General features: G+C 61.5%; 1 protein-coding gene across 2 annotated transcripts; it reads right to left on the bottom strand.

The window, feature by feature from the left end:
* Window positions 1-464: 464 nt before the first annotated feature.
* LOC137445068 (E3 ubiquitin-protein ligase ZNF598-like) lies at window positions 465-15,828 on the bottom strand. 2 transcript variants are annotated; one of them, XM_068146482.1, is made up of 12 exons: window positions 15,507-15,828; window positions 11,540-11,652; window positions 9,881-10,010; window positions 8,361-8,572; window positions 6,772-6,989; window positions 6,430-6,547; window positions 5,558-5,739; window positions 4,991-5,063; window positions 3,492-4,246; window positions 2,487-2,622; window positions 1,678-1,825; window positions 465-1,175 (listed from the first exon to the last, which is right to left on the bottom strand). In XM_068146482.1, the coding sequence occupies exons 1-12, from the start codon at window positions 15,687-15,689 to the stop codon at window positions 828-830; spliced, it is 2,616 nt and encodes an 871-aa protein (XP_068002583.1). In that variant the 5' UTR covers window positions 15,690-15,828; the 3' UTR covers window positions 465-827. The 2 variants fall into 2 exon arrangements, with proteins under 2 accessions (XP_068002583.1, XP_068002584.1); XM_068146483.1 differs by having other exon boundaries at window positions 1,678-1,822; window positions 15,507-15,827.
* Window positions 15,829-17,739: the final 1,911 nt, after the last annotated feature.

The raw sequence follows: 17,739 nt of genomic DNA, 5'->3' as shown, positions 1-17,739 counted from the left end.
TCCCCCTTGCAGCCAGGCATTCTCCTGGCTTGTCAGCAGCTCCCTCCCTGTGTTGGCAGCTCTGGAAGTGTTGAGAGCAGTGAGGAGCATCTCCTGCACCTCTGTGCCCTCCCCTGACTGCTGCCACCTTCAGCACAGCAAAAGTTAACTCAGGACATTAGAAGGGAACCAACTTTGCTGCTGGTTAGTGCAGTGGTTCTGAAGCTTCCCCCAGCTGCCCTGACAAAGACCCCAACCCAAAGAGACACAGCAGAACTCCAACCCCAAACCCCAACCCAGCCCAGCTGAAACCCAGCCCAACCCAAACCCCAACCCAAAACTCTGACCCAACCAAAAACCCCAACCCCAGACCCTGCCCAGCCAAAATCCCCAACCCAGGACCAGCCCAACTAAAGCCCAGCCTGAGCCAACCCTGCCCCTGCCCCAGGCCAACCCAACCCAACGCCCCAGAAACAAAACAGAGATCCCCAAGGCAGATCTTTATTCCCCTGTCAGCCCCCAGAGCAGAAAGCATCTCCTCAGCTGTGTGTTCCAGGAGCAAGGTGGCCCCAGCCTGTGCCCCCTGCCTCTCCCTCCCACCCCTTCAGCCTAAACTCTACCCAAGGCCTTTTGGAAGCTCAACCTTTTTGGATGTCACCATGAACTCACAGCCCCACCACCCCTTTTGCTTTATTAGTGAACAGCACTGAGGGGGCTCTCTCCCAGGCCCCCTCCCCAGCTCCACATCCAGCTCCTGGCCCAGCACTCTGGCTGGCAGCAGAGCACCACCACACCTCCAGCCCAGAAAGTGCAGGTTCCTCGCCGCGGTGCCTGGCTCCTGGGCACAGCTAACTGATGATTCTGCTGATGGCCTGCAAGGAGGGGAACTCCTCATCCTCCAGGTGCAAAGCCTTGTGGGTGCCAAGGTCCTGCTGAGTCAGCACCTGCTGGCAGGTGGGGCAGATGCAGCAGTCGAGCTCGGGGCTGGAGGCCGTCGCCCAAGCGTTCTTTCTGCTCTTGGGGGGCTTGCCGGAGCTCTGCTTCTCCCTGCCCCTGAGGTCGTTGTGAGCAGCAAGCAGTTCCTGTTGTTTAGCTGTGTCAGGCAGCAGCACCAGCAGCTCCCTGAAGATCTTCCTGAAGTTCTCCCCCAGCAGCTCTCTGCAGCTCCTGTAGTACTGAGCTGCAGAGATCAGGCCCTGGCGTGGGAGAGAGCCCAGGTGAGCAGAGGCAGGAGAGGGGCCCAGAGAAGCCTGGGGGAGGGCAGAGTCAGGCTGCCCTCAGCAAGAAACTCTTTGCAGGGAGGCTGGGGAGACTCTGGCACAGGCTGCCCAGGGAGGCTGTGGCTGCCCCCTCCCTGCAGGTGTTCAGCACCAGGCTGGATGGGGCTGGGACTGGATGAGCTTCAAGGTCTCTTCCAACCCCCTGCAGGCTTTCATGAGTGGTGAGAACCTGCCCCCTGCTCCAGCTGGCAGCACTCTGAGCCAACACTTCCTTTGCTAACTGTGATCATCCTGGTGTGCCCTGCTCCAGGTGATGCTGGCCTGGCAGGGGGCTGGGACTGGGTGACCTCTGGAGGTCCTCTCCATGATTCTCCCAGAGGAAGGCTTTGAGAGCCCCAAATGCACAGAGCCATGGATTGGGTTGGGTTGGAAGGGACCTCAAGCACCCAGCTCTGCCCAAGGCCTCTTGGCCACTCACCTGCCTGAACTGCCCAGAATGAGTTTTGAACTTGTTGAACTTGGACTCATCACTCTGGAGGAACTCTTTGATGGATTGTATGAGTTGGATGTTCCTCTGCTGGAAGTTTTCAGGTATCAGGTAGGAGCCATGGCAGGATTTGGGCCTGCTTTGGGGAGACCAAGAGTGAGTGATGGTACTTCATGCTACACAGACACTGCAGGGTGCAGGATGTGCCTGTTCTCCACTCCTCCTCCCAACTATAAGCAGCAAGAGGAGTACAGGATGTGTCCTGTGGGATTGCAGGCTCCAGCCCTAGCTGGACAGAGCACTTACAATGCCACTTGAACAGTGCTGACCACCCTCTTTGCAAGGCTGTGAGCAGAGACCATGCCCTGAGCAAACCCAGCAGCTTACCCTCCCCTCTCCCCACAACTCCTCTCTCCAGCCCAGAAGGGCCCTGGCCAAAAACCAGCTCCTGGAAAGATCAAGAAATGAAGGTGTTCAGAGGTCACCAGGGAAGACAATGCTGCAGCACCCTGCTCCTGAACTGGAGTCAGTGCAAAGGGTAAGAGAAACAGGTTGAAGCTGCAAATGGCTCTCAAACAGAATGTGATGCAGGGAAGCTGAAGGTCTGAGCTGCCTCAGCTGCTGCCACACAGCTCTGGTGCTCTGTTCAGCTCTCCTGACCCCAGCCCCAGAGAAGCCATTCTGTGGCAGCACCTGTTGAAAATCAGCCTCTTGGAGCATTTCCTGTCTTGGCTGGACCTCATCTGACACAACCAAGGCTCATGTGTGAAGCATCTCCAACCCCAGGGATTTGTACTTACTCCTTCAAAGCTGCAGTGAGAGGTTCAGAGACACTGGGGGATGGGATGACAGCAAAGCCTGGGGGGGGCTTGCTGACAGGCACCGACAGCCCTGGAGGTGGAGGAGGACTCTTCAATAGCACCACAGTGTTAAAGCCTGCAAGGGAAGCAGGGAAGGGGCAGGAAGTTAGGGCAGGCACCCATGGCCCTCACAGACCACCACCCAAAATTACACAGGGTCACAGAATGGGAGGGGCTGGAAGGGACCTCTGGAGATCATCCAGCCCAGCCCCCTGCCAGAGCAGGGCACCCAGGGCAGGGCACCCAGAACACATCCAGTTGGGCCTGGAATGTCTGCAGAGGAGGCTCCACAGCCTCTCTGGGCAGCCTGCTCCAGGGCTCAGCACCCTCACAGTGACAAAGTTTCCCCTTCTGCTCCCATGGCAGCTCCTCTGCTCCAGCTTGCCCCCAGTGCCCCTTGTGCTGTCCTTGGACATCCCTGAGCAGAGCCTGGCTCCATCCTCCCCACACTGCCCTGCACCAGGATATTTCATAGAATCATGGAATGGGTTGGGTTGAAAGGGACCTTAAAAAGCTCCTCCAGCTCCAACCCCCTGCCATGGGCAGGGACCCCTCCCACCAGCACAGGCTGCTCAAGGCCTCATCCAGCCTGGCCTTCAACACCTCCAGGGAGGGGACAGCCACAGCCTTCCTGAGCAACCTGTGCCACCTTCACTGCAAGGAACTAAATCTGCCTTTCTCCAGCTTCAATCTATTTCCTCTTGTCCTATCACTGCAGAAGTCCCTCCCCAGCTTTCTTAGCCCACTTCAGGTACTGCAAGGCTGCTCTAAGGTCTTCCCAGAGCCTTCTTTTCTCATGCTGAACAACCCCAACTCTTGTGAGCTCATCCATGTCACCTAGTCTGCCACTTCAAACCTCAAAGCCTAACCTAGGTGGCAGAGCAGCTGCTCAGTCAGAAGGGGCTGATGCACCTCCCCCTCATGCCAGGCTCCCCCGGTGCTCACCTGGTGGTGGGGGCATCCGAGCGGACCCTGAGCTCCCAAGAGCTGGGAAGTCTTCCTGAGGTAAAGGGCATTTGTTAGTCACTGTGGGCTTTTTAAGGCCAGGAGGCTCTTTGGGGGTGCTGCAGCTGCTCAGTGACTTCTCCAGATGGCCATTCATGAGGGCTGGGGGTCTGTCAGAGGCGTGCAGGGCTGCGGAGGCACTCGGGGGCTGCTCCGCCTCGGGCAGCTTCTCGGCCGCTGCCCTGGGAGCTGTCTCCTGGGGGGGGTGTGGGGATGATGGTCTCTGCTTCTCCACCAGCTTCTTCTTCTTGCTCACCTTGGTAAAAGTTTGTGAGGTAGAAGCTGCCAGCAAGGAGGAAACATCAAACATGGTTGGGGTGTTCCTGATCTCCTGGGTGGTCAGGCCAGCGCCGCCCTCTTCCTCATCGGACTGGGAGAGCTTATTGCTCCTCCTGCCTCCCCTGGAGGTGCTGAGGGAAGGCTTCCTGGCGGCCTGGGTGCTGCAGGGCGTGCTCATGGCTTTCACCACGCTCTTACTGGAACCACTGCTCCATGCAGATGTGATGCTGGGGACTGTTTTGTTGTTGGGCCTCATCCTGGACACCAGGGCTGGAAAATCCTCTTCCTGGAAGGCAGCTCTCCTGGGGGTGGCTGTGTAGGTCAAAGAGATCCCAGAGGAGAGGGTGCTGGGTGCTGCAGGTGACAGGCTGGGGAAATCTTCCTCTTTGAGCTTAACTGCTGAGGGCTGGGCAGGGCTGGGAGGAAGGAAGAACACAACCAGACTCAGCAGTGCTGCACAGGCAGAGTGAGCTCCTTGCCCCAGCCCTCACACTGCCACTTAGTGGCACAACTGCCCCAGCCAGCCGCCTGCTCCCTGGAGGTGTTCCAGGCCAGGCAGGACGAGGCCTGGAGCAGCCTGGGCTGGTGGGAGGTATCCCTGCCCCTGGCAGGGGGTTGGAGCTCGATGATCTATAGGGTCCCTTCCAACTCCAGCCATTCTGTGATGATGATGATGATGATGAAGTGTTAACAGGGGGAAGAGGCACCTGGGCTTGCAGACTGTGTCTGGGATGGGGCTCCTTAAGATGTCACAGCAGCCCTGCTGTGAGAGCAGAACTGCCTCAGCACACCCCAGAGCTCCACACAGGGCTGCATCTGAGCTGCCACAGCTTCCACAGACATCATTCTGATCAGGATGCTTCAGGAGATGAGTTTTAGAGCCCACACTACAGGGCTCCTCCAGGACCAGCCACCAAGGCTGATCCCCACTCTGGGAGTCTGAAGTTGCCCCCCCAGGATCCAGCCATGGCCTGAAGCCACATCTGCCCCTGCTCATGCAGGTGACCAGCACAGGAGCAGCCTGAGGCAGAAGGGGGCCAGGGCAGCAGGGGAAGCATTTGTGGTTCAAATGATCTGTAGGATCCCTTTCTCCAGAGATGGAGAACATCAGGGAGTTTCTCAGCCTGCTCTCTGGTCACTGCAGCCCTCCCTCAACTTACCCTGGTAGAGCTCCCACTGCTGCACCGATGGCTGGGAAGTCCTCTTGGCTTAGAGCACCGTTGGCAGCTGCCTCTGGAGGAGTGACAAAAAGAGCAAGGAAATGGTTACAGCTAAAATCCTCCACTCCAGAGCAGGAGCCACCAGTCAGGATGACAGCACTGCTAACAAGCCCTATTTTCAGCAGCTGATGTCAGCTGTGACATTCCAAAAGGACACTTCAAGCCCATGCTTCCCCATCTCCCTCAGTCACCCTGATGTCATCCTAGCCTGGCTGCAGCACACAGGCAGGACACTGCTGAGCAACACACTGCCTGGCAAGCACTTTGGGAAGGCACCTGCCCAGGCCCTCCCTGGGGGGCACCTTCCTCCAGGCCCAGGCCTCCATGTCCCCAGCTCTTCACTTCCACTTGATCTTCAAGGTCCTTCCCAGCCTAAACTGCTCTGCAGCTCTCTGATTTCTCCCTCAGCCCAGGGCTGAGTCAACTCTCCACAGCTCCATCCAGGATGCTTCCACTCCTCCAGACCCACCACACCCCCTGCAGCTGCAGGCCTCATGCAGCACTCACCTGCAGCATCATTTGAAGACTTTGGCACACGCTTGGAGCCCAGCACCTCGGGGTCCCTCAGCTCCTCCTTCCTGCCTCGGCTGCTGCTGTCCTCTTTGTCCTCCGCGCGCTGCTTCTCCTCCTGCCGTCTGGCTGCCACTGATGCCCTGACTGCTGCTGCCACATCCCTGTCTTCCTCCTCCCTGCAGGACAGGACACCTTCCCTTGGTCAGAGAGCATGGAGCAGCTTTGTCTCACTCCAGCTCTCCCCTCCCTCCCTGAGCCAGCGCTGCTGCCTGCTGAGGCCACACCAACCCCACCACACCGAAGCACCTCCCTGCTGGTGAGGCAGCAACCCCCAGGGGCTGCAGGTTCCAGGTGCTGCTGACAATCCAGGCCAGAGGAAACAGGGGGTGAACTGGGAGAGAAGGCAGCAGGGATGCATGGGGACCCCTGACTCCCCTGTTGGAGTCCAAGCACATGGAGTCACAGCTGGGAGCCACAGGCATCCTCTGAAGCGTGGCTGGTTGTGAACTCCCAACACATGCACCCCCACGTGGGGAAGGGCTTCAGGATGGACTTTTGGCCACCAGTGCTGAACCAGCAAGGGAAAGAAAAGGAGAGAGAGATGCAGCATGTGTTTAAAAAGGAAAGAAGGTTAAGGTCTTGTGTGGATGGAGAGGTGGAGATGCAGAGTTTCATTTCAGAACCTAGCCTTCCTCTTCCCCCACAGCACTCGGTCTGGCCACACAGCTCTGTCAGCTCAGTGGGGAGCGTGGTGCTCAGAGAGCAGCTCCACCACTGCCCACAAGCGAAGGGCAAGCACTCAGCACTCACTTCAGAGCACCCTGAGGGGGAGTGGGCTTGTGCTGAAGAGGGAGACTGAGACTCACCTCTTGTACCTCCAGCTGCCTCTTCTGTTCTGCTGGCTGCCTCGGCCTGCCAGCCTGCTGGCCCTCCCCTGCCGGTTGTACCTCTCCACCTCTTCGTAGTCCTCTCCACCTATGACACCTGGACAGGAGGGAGGGGGCTCAGTTATTTGGCTAATCCTCACCGTCGCGGCGGCGCAGGGCAGTGGTGGGCACGGGCAGCGGCGGGCACAGGGCACTCACCGTCACGGCCGCACTGGGCGGCGGGCACAGGGCACTCACTATCGTGGTGGCACCAGGCAGCGGTGGGCACAGGGCACTCACCATCGAGGTGGCACCAGGCAGCGGTGGGCACAGGGCACTCACCGTCGTGGTGGCGCGCGCGGCGCGGGGCCAGGCTGAACTGCAGGTCGATGTGGCGGTGCTGGCGCGCCTCGGCGCGGCTGCGGCTGTGGCAGGCGCTGCGGTGAGCCTTGTAGTCGATCTCGCTGCGGAAGGCGTGGGTGAACTGCTCGGAGCTGCAGCGTCCCTCCTCGCACAGGAAGTGCTGCTCCCGGAAGTGCTCCCGCAGGTACTCGTAGTCACTGCCACACAGAGGGGCTCGGGGTGGGCATGGGCGCCGCCGCGGCGCTGCCAGAGCGGGCAGCGCCGGCACAGCCTGCCCGGGGGTGCTGGAGGCAACGTCCCAGGGGCCCTTGGGAACAGGGTTCAGAGGCCATGGTGGCCTCAGTCTGAGAGCTTGGAGAGCCTCTCCAGCCCAAACAGCTCTGTGACCCGGGAGGAAGCTCCTTGGCACAGGATGATGAGGCGCTGGAGCGGCTTGCCCAGGGGGGCTGTGGGTGCCTCACCCCTGCAGGTGCTCCAGCCCAGGCTGGAGGGGGCCTTGAGCAGCCTGGGCTGGTGGGAGGGGTCCCTGCCCGTGGCAGGGGGCTGGGACTGGATGATCTTGAAGGTTCCTTCCACCTCAAGCCATTCTGTGACTCTCAACCTGCTAAACTTAACCTGCTCCCCACGCTCAGCTGCACCCAAGGCCTGCAGAATCAGAGAATCACTGAATTATTTAGCCTGGAAAAGCCCTTTAGGAGCATCAAGTCCAACCCTTGCCCCAGCACTGCCAGGGCACCACCACACCATGGCTCTCAGCACCACATCTCCAGGGCTTTGGAACCCCTCCAGGGATGGAGACTCCACCCCTGCCCTGGGCAGCCTGGGCCAGGCCTGGACAACCCTCATGGGAAAAAATTGTTCCTCATGTCCAACCTAAACCTGCCCTGGGGCAACCTGAGGCTGCTTCCTCTTGTCCCATTGCTTGTTCCTTCATCAAAGAAACCAAGCTCCACCTGCCTCCAACCTCCTTTCAGGAAGCTGCAGAGAATGAGGAGGTCGTAGGGAGCAATGCAGTTCAGTAAAGAGCAATCTCCTCCTCCCTGCTCTGCATTTGAGCTGTGGAGCACGGGAGTTAACACAGCAGACATCCTGCTGCCAACCAGCAGCTGGCCTTGATGGACTCGGCTGCACAGTTGGACCTGGTGGCCTTAAAGGTCTCTTCCAAGCAAAATGGTTCTGTGATTCCAGGGAAATGTAACTTTGGATGTTGAACATTAATGAAGAGAACTTCAAAACATGAAGAACACTTCAAAACCAGGAACAAGAAAATGTGAGTCACAGGACCCTAGAATGGGTTGGGTTGGAAGGGAGCTCAAAGCCCATCCAGCTCCAAGCCCCTGCCACCAGCCCAGGCTGCTCAGGGCCTCATCCAGCCTGGCCCTGAGCACCTGCAGGGAGGGGGCAGCCCCAGCCCCCCGGGCAGCCCCAGCCCCCCTGGGCAGCCTGTGCCAGGCTCTCCCCAGCCTCTCCATGGCTCACAGAGCAGGAATAGCGCAGCCAGGCTGCCTCCGCCTGCCACAGCTGCTGCCCCAGGCCTCTGCAGGCAGGGGGGAGGCGCTGGCACCAACCTGTAGTACTCCTGAGCGCCGTCCGAGTCGCAGAAGTGGCAGAAGTAGTGGTCCCTGCGCAGGTGCTTGAGCAGCTCGTCGTTGTCCAGGTAGCGCTCGTCGCAGAACTTGCAGAGCGGGTGGCCGCGGTGCGAGGTGTCGTCCGGGTCCCCGTGGATGCGGTGCCTGGCCAGCTCCTTGCGCGAGTACCACTTCCGCTCGTGGCTGAAGATCTGACAGCAGAGGCTCTGTGACTCCCTGGCTGAAGGGGGCCCGGGGCAGAGGGCCACACGGTGTGTGCCTTGCGACGGGCCCCCGAGACCGCCCGGCCGTGAACCGCGGCAGTGCCGGCGCCGCGCGCCCCGGCGCCCCGGCGCGGAGCTGGGCTGTGCCAGAGGCTGTGTGCCTGTGGCACTGCAGGCTCTGCTTCCCCAAGATGCAGCCTGACAGCTGACTCCTACAAATCTGCAGGGAGCTGTGTGGGTGAGAGGGGCTGAGGGTGCCAGATCAACACAGAGTGTCCTCGACCAAGCACAGCACGGGGGCTGGAAGGGACCTCTGGGGATCATCCCGTCCAAGCCCTGCCAAATCAGCTTGCCCAGGGCTTGGAAGCTCTCCAGAGGAGACTCCACTGCCTCTCTGGGCAGCCTGCTCCAGGCTCCAGCAGTCTCACACCAAAGAAGTTTCTCCTCCTGCTCAGATGGAGCCTCCTGGGTTCCACTTTGTGCCCCCTGGTCCTGTCTCTGGCAGCACTGAGCAGAGCCTGGCCCCAGCCTCTTGCCCCCTGCAGCTCTTGCTGAGCAGCTCTTGCTGACAGTTTCCTGCCTCTACTGCAGCTGTGGCCTCCCCAGTGCAGAGGTAACTCATCTCCCCAGGAACTGCTTTCCCTTCACCATGTTGTAACACACATTTCCAAACAGCCCCTGGGCAAGGGCTAGGTCTGGAGAGCAAACAGAGTGGACCTTGAGTGCAGGCAACAGTGAGTTTCATTTTCCAGTCAAGTGAAGAACACACAGGAAATGTGCTTGAACAAATAAGGAAGGTAATGAGGTATAATTATCTCTCATTAGCCCAGCAGGATGGGCTCCCATCCTGTCCAGGATCCAGCTGGAAACATGGCACTGGTCTGAGAGAAATCCACCCCTCCACAGAGCCCTCTGCCCTCTGAGCAGGCACCAAGCAGTTCCTTCAGGTGCACCTGGAGCTGTGGAGGCCATCAGGAGTATAAATCTTAATCAATATCAAATCTCTGCGGTTCCAATGGTAAGAGAGTCTGCCTGGGACTCTGAACCATCACCAGAGAGGGAGGCTGGGTATCCCCTGGGGCAGAGGAGCTGACATCAGAAGGGTTTTAATCTGATTTGTTTAAACATAATGCACTGAGAACCTCCAGGCCTCTTCATTAACCAGCTCCTGCAGGTAGAGAGAACCTTGGAGAGTAACTCAGTGCTGTCAGCCCCTCCTCCTCCCCACCTCCCCAGGCACTGTCTCAGAGAGCAGCAGCCCCCCTGCCCACAGACAGACAGGTGGAATTCCCTCACCTTGAGGTGCTTCACACAGAGTTTACAACAGAAGAGTTCATGCTGCTTCCTCATGTGCTGCTCCAGATCTGCAAAGGTGTTGAATGGCTTCAGGTCTGGACACAAAGAGCATTCATGCTGCAGCAGCTTCCTGGGGGACAGGAAAGACTCCCTGAAATCACCTCACTCCCTCTCCCCAGCCAGATGCTTTAAGTGCAGCCCAGAAGCTCCTTTGGTGGCAGCAGGGAGGAGCTTAACAGTGGACTGCCAGCAGGCTCAGGCAGCAAACCCCTGCTCCCTGAAGACTCCACTACAGCTTCCACAGCCCATCGCAGTCTGCTTCCTGCTGCCAGACACTGAAGGAGCCAGCAGGGAGAGATAAGAGCTGTGGCAATGGTAAGTGCTGCTGAGCCCCTGTCAGGCTGTGCTGCCACAGAGACCTGGACAGGATGGAGAGGAGGAGGTTGGAAGGGACCCCTGGGGATCACCCATCCACCCCCCTGCTCCAGCAGGGCAGCCACAGCAGCTTGCCCAGGATCCAGCTGGGGTTGGAAGCTCTCCAGAGGAGACTCCACAACCTCTCTGGGCAGCCTGCTCCAGGCCTCCAGCAGCCTCACACCAAAGAAGTTTCTCCTCCTGCTCAGATGGAACCTCCTGGGCTCCAGTTTGTGCCCCCTGCCCCTTGTGCTGTCCCTGGGCACCACTCTGCATTGGTTCTTCTTTTACTCTTTTCCTTTTATCTGCTTTTAATTCTCTTAAAGCTTCCCAAGTGGTTCAGAGGAGGCCACAGCAGTGCTGGGGGGCTGGAAGCCCTCTGCTGTGAGCCAGGCTGGGAGAGTTGGGGTTGTTCAGTCTGGAGAAGAGAAGGCTCCAGGAGACCTTCTGGTGGCCTCTCAGTGCTTAATGAGGACAATCAGAAAGCTGGGGACAGACTTCTGAGCAGGGCCTGAGGTGACAGAGCAAGGGGGCAGGGCTGGGACTGACAGAGGGAGATCCAGACTGGAGAGAAGGAAGCAACTTCTGCCCCGATGGTGGTGAGAGCCTGGCCCAGGCTGCCCAGAGGTGGGAGCTGCCCCATCCCTGGCACCTCCCCAGGACTCTGAGCAGCCTGCTGTGGGTGGGGATGTCCCTGCTGGCTGCAGGGGGATGGATTAGGTAACCTTGAAGTGCCACTTCCCCCCAGACCAGCCTGGGATTCCATGATGAAGAACACTTTCAGAGCATGGTGCTGGTGCCAGAGACTCACTCTGCACTGCCTTCTGGCTTCCCTCTTTGGAGCTAAGGTCTCTGCAGGCAGGCAGGCAGGCAGGGCTGCTCCCCCTTCCATCCAACATCTGGTACAGCTGGTTTTGGTGGCTGCTGCTGCAGCACAGCAACAGACACAATCATGGCAGAGCCTCACTGGAGGGCTGCTGCTCCTAAAGCAAGAAACACCCAGAGCAAAGCTTCTGTGCTGCACATCAATGCCCTGAACACCTCAGCCTTCAGCAGCTGGCCTCTTTGCTGGCACCAACCAGCCTGCCCCAGGCTCTCCTCCTACCACTGCCACCTGCTCAGGTGACTAACACATGGCAGCCACTCAGCTCCCTGGAACACAGCCCCTCTGCACTTCCTGCCACGTCAGGCTGCTGAGGGCCTGCTGCTTGAGGGGCAGGCTAGAGACAGGGCTGCAGGGCTTACCTGTACAGTGCATAAACATCTCCATCCATGAAATAAATGTCATACTTCTTCTCATGCTGCAGCTGGCTGAGTGCTATGCTGGAGAAGGAGGTCAGCTTGCGGCCGAAGACAACCTGCAGGCAACAGGAGAAGCACTCAGAGCACTGAGCCTGCACAGGGCCCTGCCTGGAAGGGAGCTCAGAGCTCCTCCAGCCCCAACCCCTGCCCTGGGCAGGGACCCCTCCCACCAGCCCAGCCTACTCCAGGCCTCATCCAGCCTGGTCCTGAACACCTGCAGGGAGAGGACAGCCCCAGCCTCCCTGGGCAGCCTGTGCCAGCTCTCACCACCCTCACTATAAACAATCTCTTCCCCATCTGCACTCTCAGTCTCTCTCCCAGCTCCAAGCCACTGTCCCTCAGCCTGGCACTCCCAGCCCTTGTCCAGAGTCCCTCCCCAGCTCTCCTGGAGTCCTTCAGGTACTGGAAGGCTGCTCTGAGGTGTCCCCAGAGCCTCCTCTTCTCCAGGCTGCACAGCCCCAACTCTCCCAGCCTGGCCCCTCAGGAGAGCTGCTCCAGCCCTTGTGGCCTCCTCTGGAGCCCCTCCATCAGCTCCAGGTCCTTCCTGTGCTGAGGGCCCCAGAGCTGGAGGCAGTGCTGCAGGTGGGGGCTGAGCAGAGCAGAGGGGCAGAGTCCCCTCCCTGTGCTGCTGCTCTCCCTGCTCTGGCTGCAGCTCAGCACAGGGCTAGCTCTGGGCTGCCAGGGGCCAGGGCTGGCTCCTGGGGACTTTGTCATCCCCAAGTCCTTCTCCTCCAGCCTGCTCCATAAACTCCTTGGCACAAATGCTGCTGGAGAGGGAACTCATCACAGCATGAAGTTTGCAGAGCTTTGTGTCAGCCCCAGCTGCTCATCACCACCCCCAGTTCTGCCCCCACAAGTGCCAGCCAGGCCAAGGTGACTGCTCCCTATCAGCTCCCAGCTGGACTGGAAGTGGCTTGGCCTGGGCTGGGCTCTGGATTTTGAACCAGATTGGGCAACTCTCTTACAGGAGGTTTTGATACCACAGCTGGGCTAAGCATAAAGACCTCCAGCCAGTTCCACCCCTCCTGCTGCAAATGCCTGGCAGGAGCCCTGTGCTCAGCTCCCTCCTGGTCAGAGGTCACACAGAACTCTGTGAGCCTGAGGTGACAGTACCCAGAGTCTGGCCAGGAAACCTCTCTCCAGTCTGACTGTCACTGCCAGAAGAGGACAAGCAGAAGAAATGGCCTTGAGCTGCACCAAGGAGGTTTAGGTTGGGTCTCAGAAGAAAGTTTCACTGACAGGGCTCTCAAGCTTTGACAGGAGCTTGAGTTTACTGGGGAGAAACCTTTCAGCCCAACCCCTCTCTGAGCCTGCCAGGGCTGGCACTGAGCCATGGCCCTCAGCAGCTCCAGGGGTGGGGACTGAACCCTGGGCAGCCTGCTCCAGGCTTTGAGAACCCTTTCAGCCAAGATGGTTTTTCCCCAATTCTGCCTAAAGCTTCCCTGGTGCAACCTGGGGCTGTCCCCTCTTGTCCTGGCCCTTGCTACTGGGGAGGGCAGAACAGGGAGAACTCCCCTGGCTTCTGAGGAAGCAGCAGCTCTGCCTCCCTGCAACAGGGAAGAGAGAGAATTGGTTTATCTAGCACAGGAGCTCAGCAGCTTCATGGAAGAGACCTCCAGAGCTCACCCAGCCAAGCCCTGCAGGCAGCAGGGACATCCTCCCCTGGAGCAGGTTGCTCAGAGCCCTCTCCAGCCTCACCTGCAACAGCTCCAGGCAGGGAGCCTCAGCCACCTCCCTGGGCAACCTGCTGCAGTGCTCCAGCAGCCTCCTGGGGCACAACTTGTTCCTCACCTCCAATCCCAATCTGCTCTGCTCTCATTTCAAACCATTGCCTCTGCTCCTGGCCCTGCAGCCCTTTGGGAGCAGTCCCTCTGCAGCCTTCCTGCAGCCCTTCAGGTCCTGGCAGGCTGCTGTGAGCTCTGCCTGGAGCCTTCTCTCCTGCAGGCTGCACAGCCCCAGCTCCCTCAGCCTGGCCTTGCAGCAGAGCTGCTCCAGCCCCTGAGCACTTTCCTGGCCCTCCTCTGTCTCTGCTCCATCAGCTCCAGGCCCTTCCTGTGCTGAGTGCTCCAGAGCTGGGCACAGCCCTGCAGGAGAGGCCTGAGCAGGATCCCTGCTCCTTTTCCACCAGCAGCCCCAAGGACAACAGCAGACAGAGAGTACCACAACCAGTGACAGACCCTCCCAGCCTGACCCACGTCAGGGGGAGTTTCCAGGTCAGTCCTCCCCAGCTGCCCTGCCACCACCACCCAGGGCAGACAGCACTGCTACCATAACAAGCAGATCCTGCTTGCTCCTCCCTCATGCCCTGTGCTGCCACTCACTCAGAGGCAGATTTGCATCACAGTTTTCTGTCCTCTGCTCCAACACTCATCAGCTCATCTGCACTGCTCTGCAGAGCACCAGCTGAGACCTGGCAGTGCTGTACCTGCTCATTCCACAGCCTCTGCAAACTGAGAGACCTGGTTTTAGGTCCTACACAAACATCAGTTCGTTCAGCTGCAGATTTGGGAGGCTTTGTGCCACCCAGGGCCTTTAACCAGACAGACCAGCAGCAGGGGGGGAGAGCAGAGCCATCCCAAAGGACCTCTCAGGTGACTGCAACAGAAGGATCACTTTGAACAGCTACCCAAGAAGAAAAATGGTCAAATGAGGCAGAGTTCAGGCCCCAGAGGGCACCAAGACTACAGCACTGTGGAGCACTCCTGACTCATGGCCCAGCCATGGCCCAGCAGGCTGAGGGAGGAGAGGCAACCTCACAGCCTGCTTCTTCCAAAGGCAGCAGCAGAGCAGCAGCTCCTCAGAGGTGACCAAAGCTGCTCTCTCAGGGTCTCCTTCTGCACACAGAGGCTGCCCACGTGCCAGGAAGCTCCACCTCAGATCCACACTGACCCTTCCAGCTGCCACAAGGGCTGAGCAGCTCCAGCAGCCAGCGCAAGACCTTCGCCCCCTCCCCCCATCTGAGCAGTGTGCAGAGCAGCCGGGGCAGGGTAGCTGGGGCCCTTCCTTCATCAAGGGGAGAGCCTCCTCCCCTGATGTATTTGAGAAGAACTGAGGAGTTTCATGCCTGGACTCATTGCTTGGGTTGGAAAAGATCTCCAGGATCACAGAGAGCAACCTAAGACCACCACGGCCACTAAAGCATGTCCTGAAGTGCCACATCCCCTCCTTCCCTGAACACCTCCAGGCATGGGGACCCCACCAGCTCCCCGGGCAGCCTCTGCCAGTCCCTGAACACTCTGCCAGCAAGGAATTTTTTCCTGATCTCCAACCTAAACCTTCTCTGGAACAGGTTCAGGCCACTGCCTTTTGTTCTATCAGCCGGTACTCTGGAGGAGACCAACCCCCCCGGCTGCAGCCTCCTCTCCAGGAGCGCAGAGCAAGGAGGCCTCCCTCAGCCTCCTCTCCTCCAGACTCAGCACCCCCAGGTGCCCCGCACAGCCCAGCCACAGCCTCGGCGGCGGCCAGGCAGGAGGCGCACAGAGCAAAGGACTGGCGGAGCAGGCGCCCCGGAGCCGGCGGCGGGGAGGGACGCCGGGCATGAGCAGGCAAAGCATGTCCTGCCCGCACCGCCGGCTTCAAACAGTCAGGCACTGGGCAGGACGGCCGAGTCATCGCCGACACGTCACACCAGCCCCGGAGGGCAAGCCCTGCCGACTGGGAAAAGCACCAAAATACTGCTTTTACCCTCCCCTTTCATCCTGTTTAGCTCCCGACAGGGCTCCCGTTCCTCCCCCGGCGCCGCCGGCAGCCGCGCGGCCTGTGGACGCTCCCCGCCGCGGCCCCGCTCAGCCGATCTGCGCCCCGGCGCGGCCCCAGGCCTGCCCCCGCTCCCAGGCCCCGCTCCCCGCTCCCCGCGGCCCGGCACCCGAGCCCTGCGCGCTGCGGGGGTCGCGGCCGCTGCCGGCCTCACCTGGCCCAGCTCCTCTCGGCACACGGCGCAGTAGCGCACGCCGCACAGCGCCCGCATCCGCACCGAGCAGCGGTAGCAGATGGGGTGATCGCAGCGGCCCAAGGCCACCACCTCCAGCTCCCCGCAGCACAGCACGCACGGACCGTCCGCCGACCCCGCCGCGCCGGAGGCCATGGCGGCCATGGCGGCGCCGACCCGCCGCGGCCTAGGCCCCGCACCGCCTAGCAACAGCCAGTGCCATAGAGAGACAGCCTAGAGCGCCGCCCGGCCTGCGACTCTCCGCCCAGCGCCTACCACAGACACCAGCGCCGGCCGCGCCTGACCATAGAGGAGCCTGGCCTAGAGCGGCGTCAGCCGCTAACTACCGCTTCCGACGGGTAGAGCGCCGCGGCGCTGACGTCACTCAGCGTCCTCCAGCTCCTGACCATAGAGTGGCATGCGCAGAGCGTCGCCCGGCGCCGCGCCGCTCTAGCCAGCCTCTCGCCGGCCTCGCAGCATAAACAAGCGCAGCCGGGGGCGTCCTGCGGCTGCTCTATGGTCGTGGCCGGGCCGGCGGCGGCCGGCGGGTGGTATGCGGCCGCCCCTTGGCCGCCCCTTGCCTGATGGCAGCGGAGCAGGGCCCGGGAGAGGCCGAGCGGTGCTGAGCGTCTGCCCTGCGGAGCTGGAGGCCGTGGTTGTGGGGAAGTGGGCGGCCCCCGGCGCCTGTGGTTGCACTGCAGACCCCAGGCTCATTCCCGGCACCCCCGAGCGCTGCCCTGCGGCTGGGCGGGGGCCGAGAGGCAGCCCGGCGCTGGCTGTGTGCGGGAGGTGTTGTGGCCGCGAGTGGTGTGGTTGGTGCCCTGCAGGGCTGGCAGCGTGCTGAGACGGCAGCAGAGGGGCCGGGGGGTGCTGTGCGTGGGGTCTGAAGGGCAGGGCGCGAGAGGCTGCGGCCAGACCCTGCTCAGCGGTGCCCAGGGACAGCACAGGGGGCAGGGGGCACCAAGTGGAGCCCAGGAGGTTCCATCTGAGCAGGAGGAGAAACTTGTTTGGTGTGAGGCTGCTGGAGGCCTGGAGCAGGCTGCCCAGAGAGGCTGTGGAGTCTCCTCTGGGGCACTGTGCCCCTGGGCAAGCTGCTGTGGGTGCCCTGCTGGAGCAGGGCTTGGTCTGGGGGATGCCCAGAGGTCCCTTCCAGCCCTCCCTGCTGGGATTCTGGGATTTTTCCTGGGCATCCTCTTGATCTGATGTTGTAAAGCAGCCCCCCGGTACCCGGTGTAAACTGGGTGCAACTGGAGCAAGGCCTTGAACAACGTGCCTGAAACGGGGGGAAATCGGCTGCTGCATCCTTCAGAGCAGTGCCAGAGAGGAGCTCCGTGAAGAGCAAAGTCAGAGCAACCTTCCCCGTGTGTGCACAGGGGTGGTTCACAGCCTTGGTGTCTGCGCGAGGGGCAGCTCAGGCTGCTGGAGGGAGCTGGGGCGAGCCTGCGGCTGAGCCCTGGGCTCCGGGCTGTTCGCTGGAGAAGTGAACGTCCTGTGCCTGCTCTGCGGGCGGAGAGCTGCTCACGGCTGGCGGCGCGCCGCTGGGGCGCGGGGGTGAGAGCTGCAGCTCCTGACGGGAGAGGGCGCTGCGGGAGCGCGGCGGGAGCGCGGGGAGGGGAGGGGCGCGGCGGGAGCGCGGGGAGGGGCGGGGCGCGGCGGGAGCGCGGGGAGGGGCGGGGCGCGGCGGGAGCGCGGGGAGGGGAGGGGCGCGGCGGGAGCGCGGGGAGGGGAGGGGCGCGGCGGGAGCGCGGGGGAGGGGAGGGGCGCGGCGGGAGCGCGGGGAGGGGCGGGGCGCGGCGGGAGCGCGGGGAGGGGCGGGGCGCGGCGGGAGCGCGGGGAGGGGAGGGGCGCGGCGGGAGCGCGGGGAGGGGAGGGGCGCGGCGGGAGGGGAGGGGCGCGGCGCCGGCAGGGCTCAGCTGCCGTTTCCCCGGTAAGGTGAGGGCGGCGCAGGAGCTGCTCGGGAGGCAGCGCAGGAGGAGACCCAGAGAGGTTTGCAGCCCTCAGGACCTCCCCGCTCGCTGTTCTCCCTCCGCGCAGCGGGGTCTCTCTCCACGTGTGAAGAGGCACCGCAGGTCCCTGCCGAGCGCGGGGGCTGTGCCTAGCTCGAGACGGGAGCCCCCGAGAGACCGCAGGCTGTTGCCCTGAGGCGCTGCCCCTGCCGCACCAGGGCACTGTCCGCGGCTGGCAGCGCAGCGCTGCACCGAGCGGAGCCTGCTGG

This window comes from Melanerpes formicivorus, unplaced genomic scaffold (genome assembly GCF_026170545.1).
Source record: "Melanerpes formicivorus ecotype bairdi unplaced genomic scaffold, bMelFor1.0.p_v2 SCAF_14, whole genome shotgun sequence".
Lineage (NCBI taxonomy): Eukaryota > Metazoa > Chordata > Aves > Piciformes > Picidae > Melanerpes > Melanerpes formicivorus.
The sequence above is the reverse complement of the archived record's forward strand: the minus strand, read 5'-3'. Positions and strand labels throughout refer to the sequence as shown.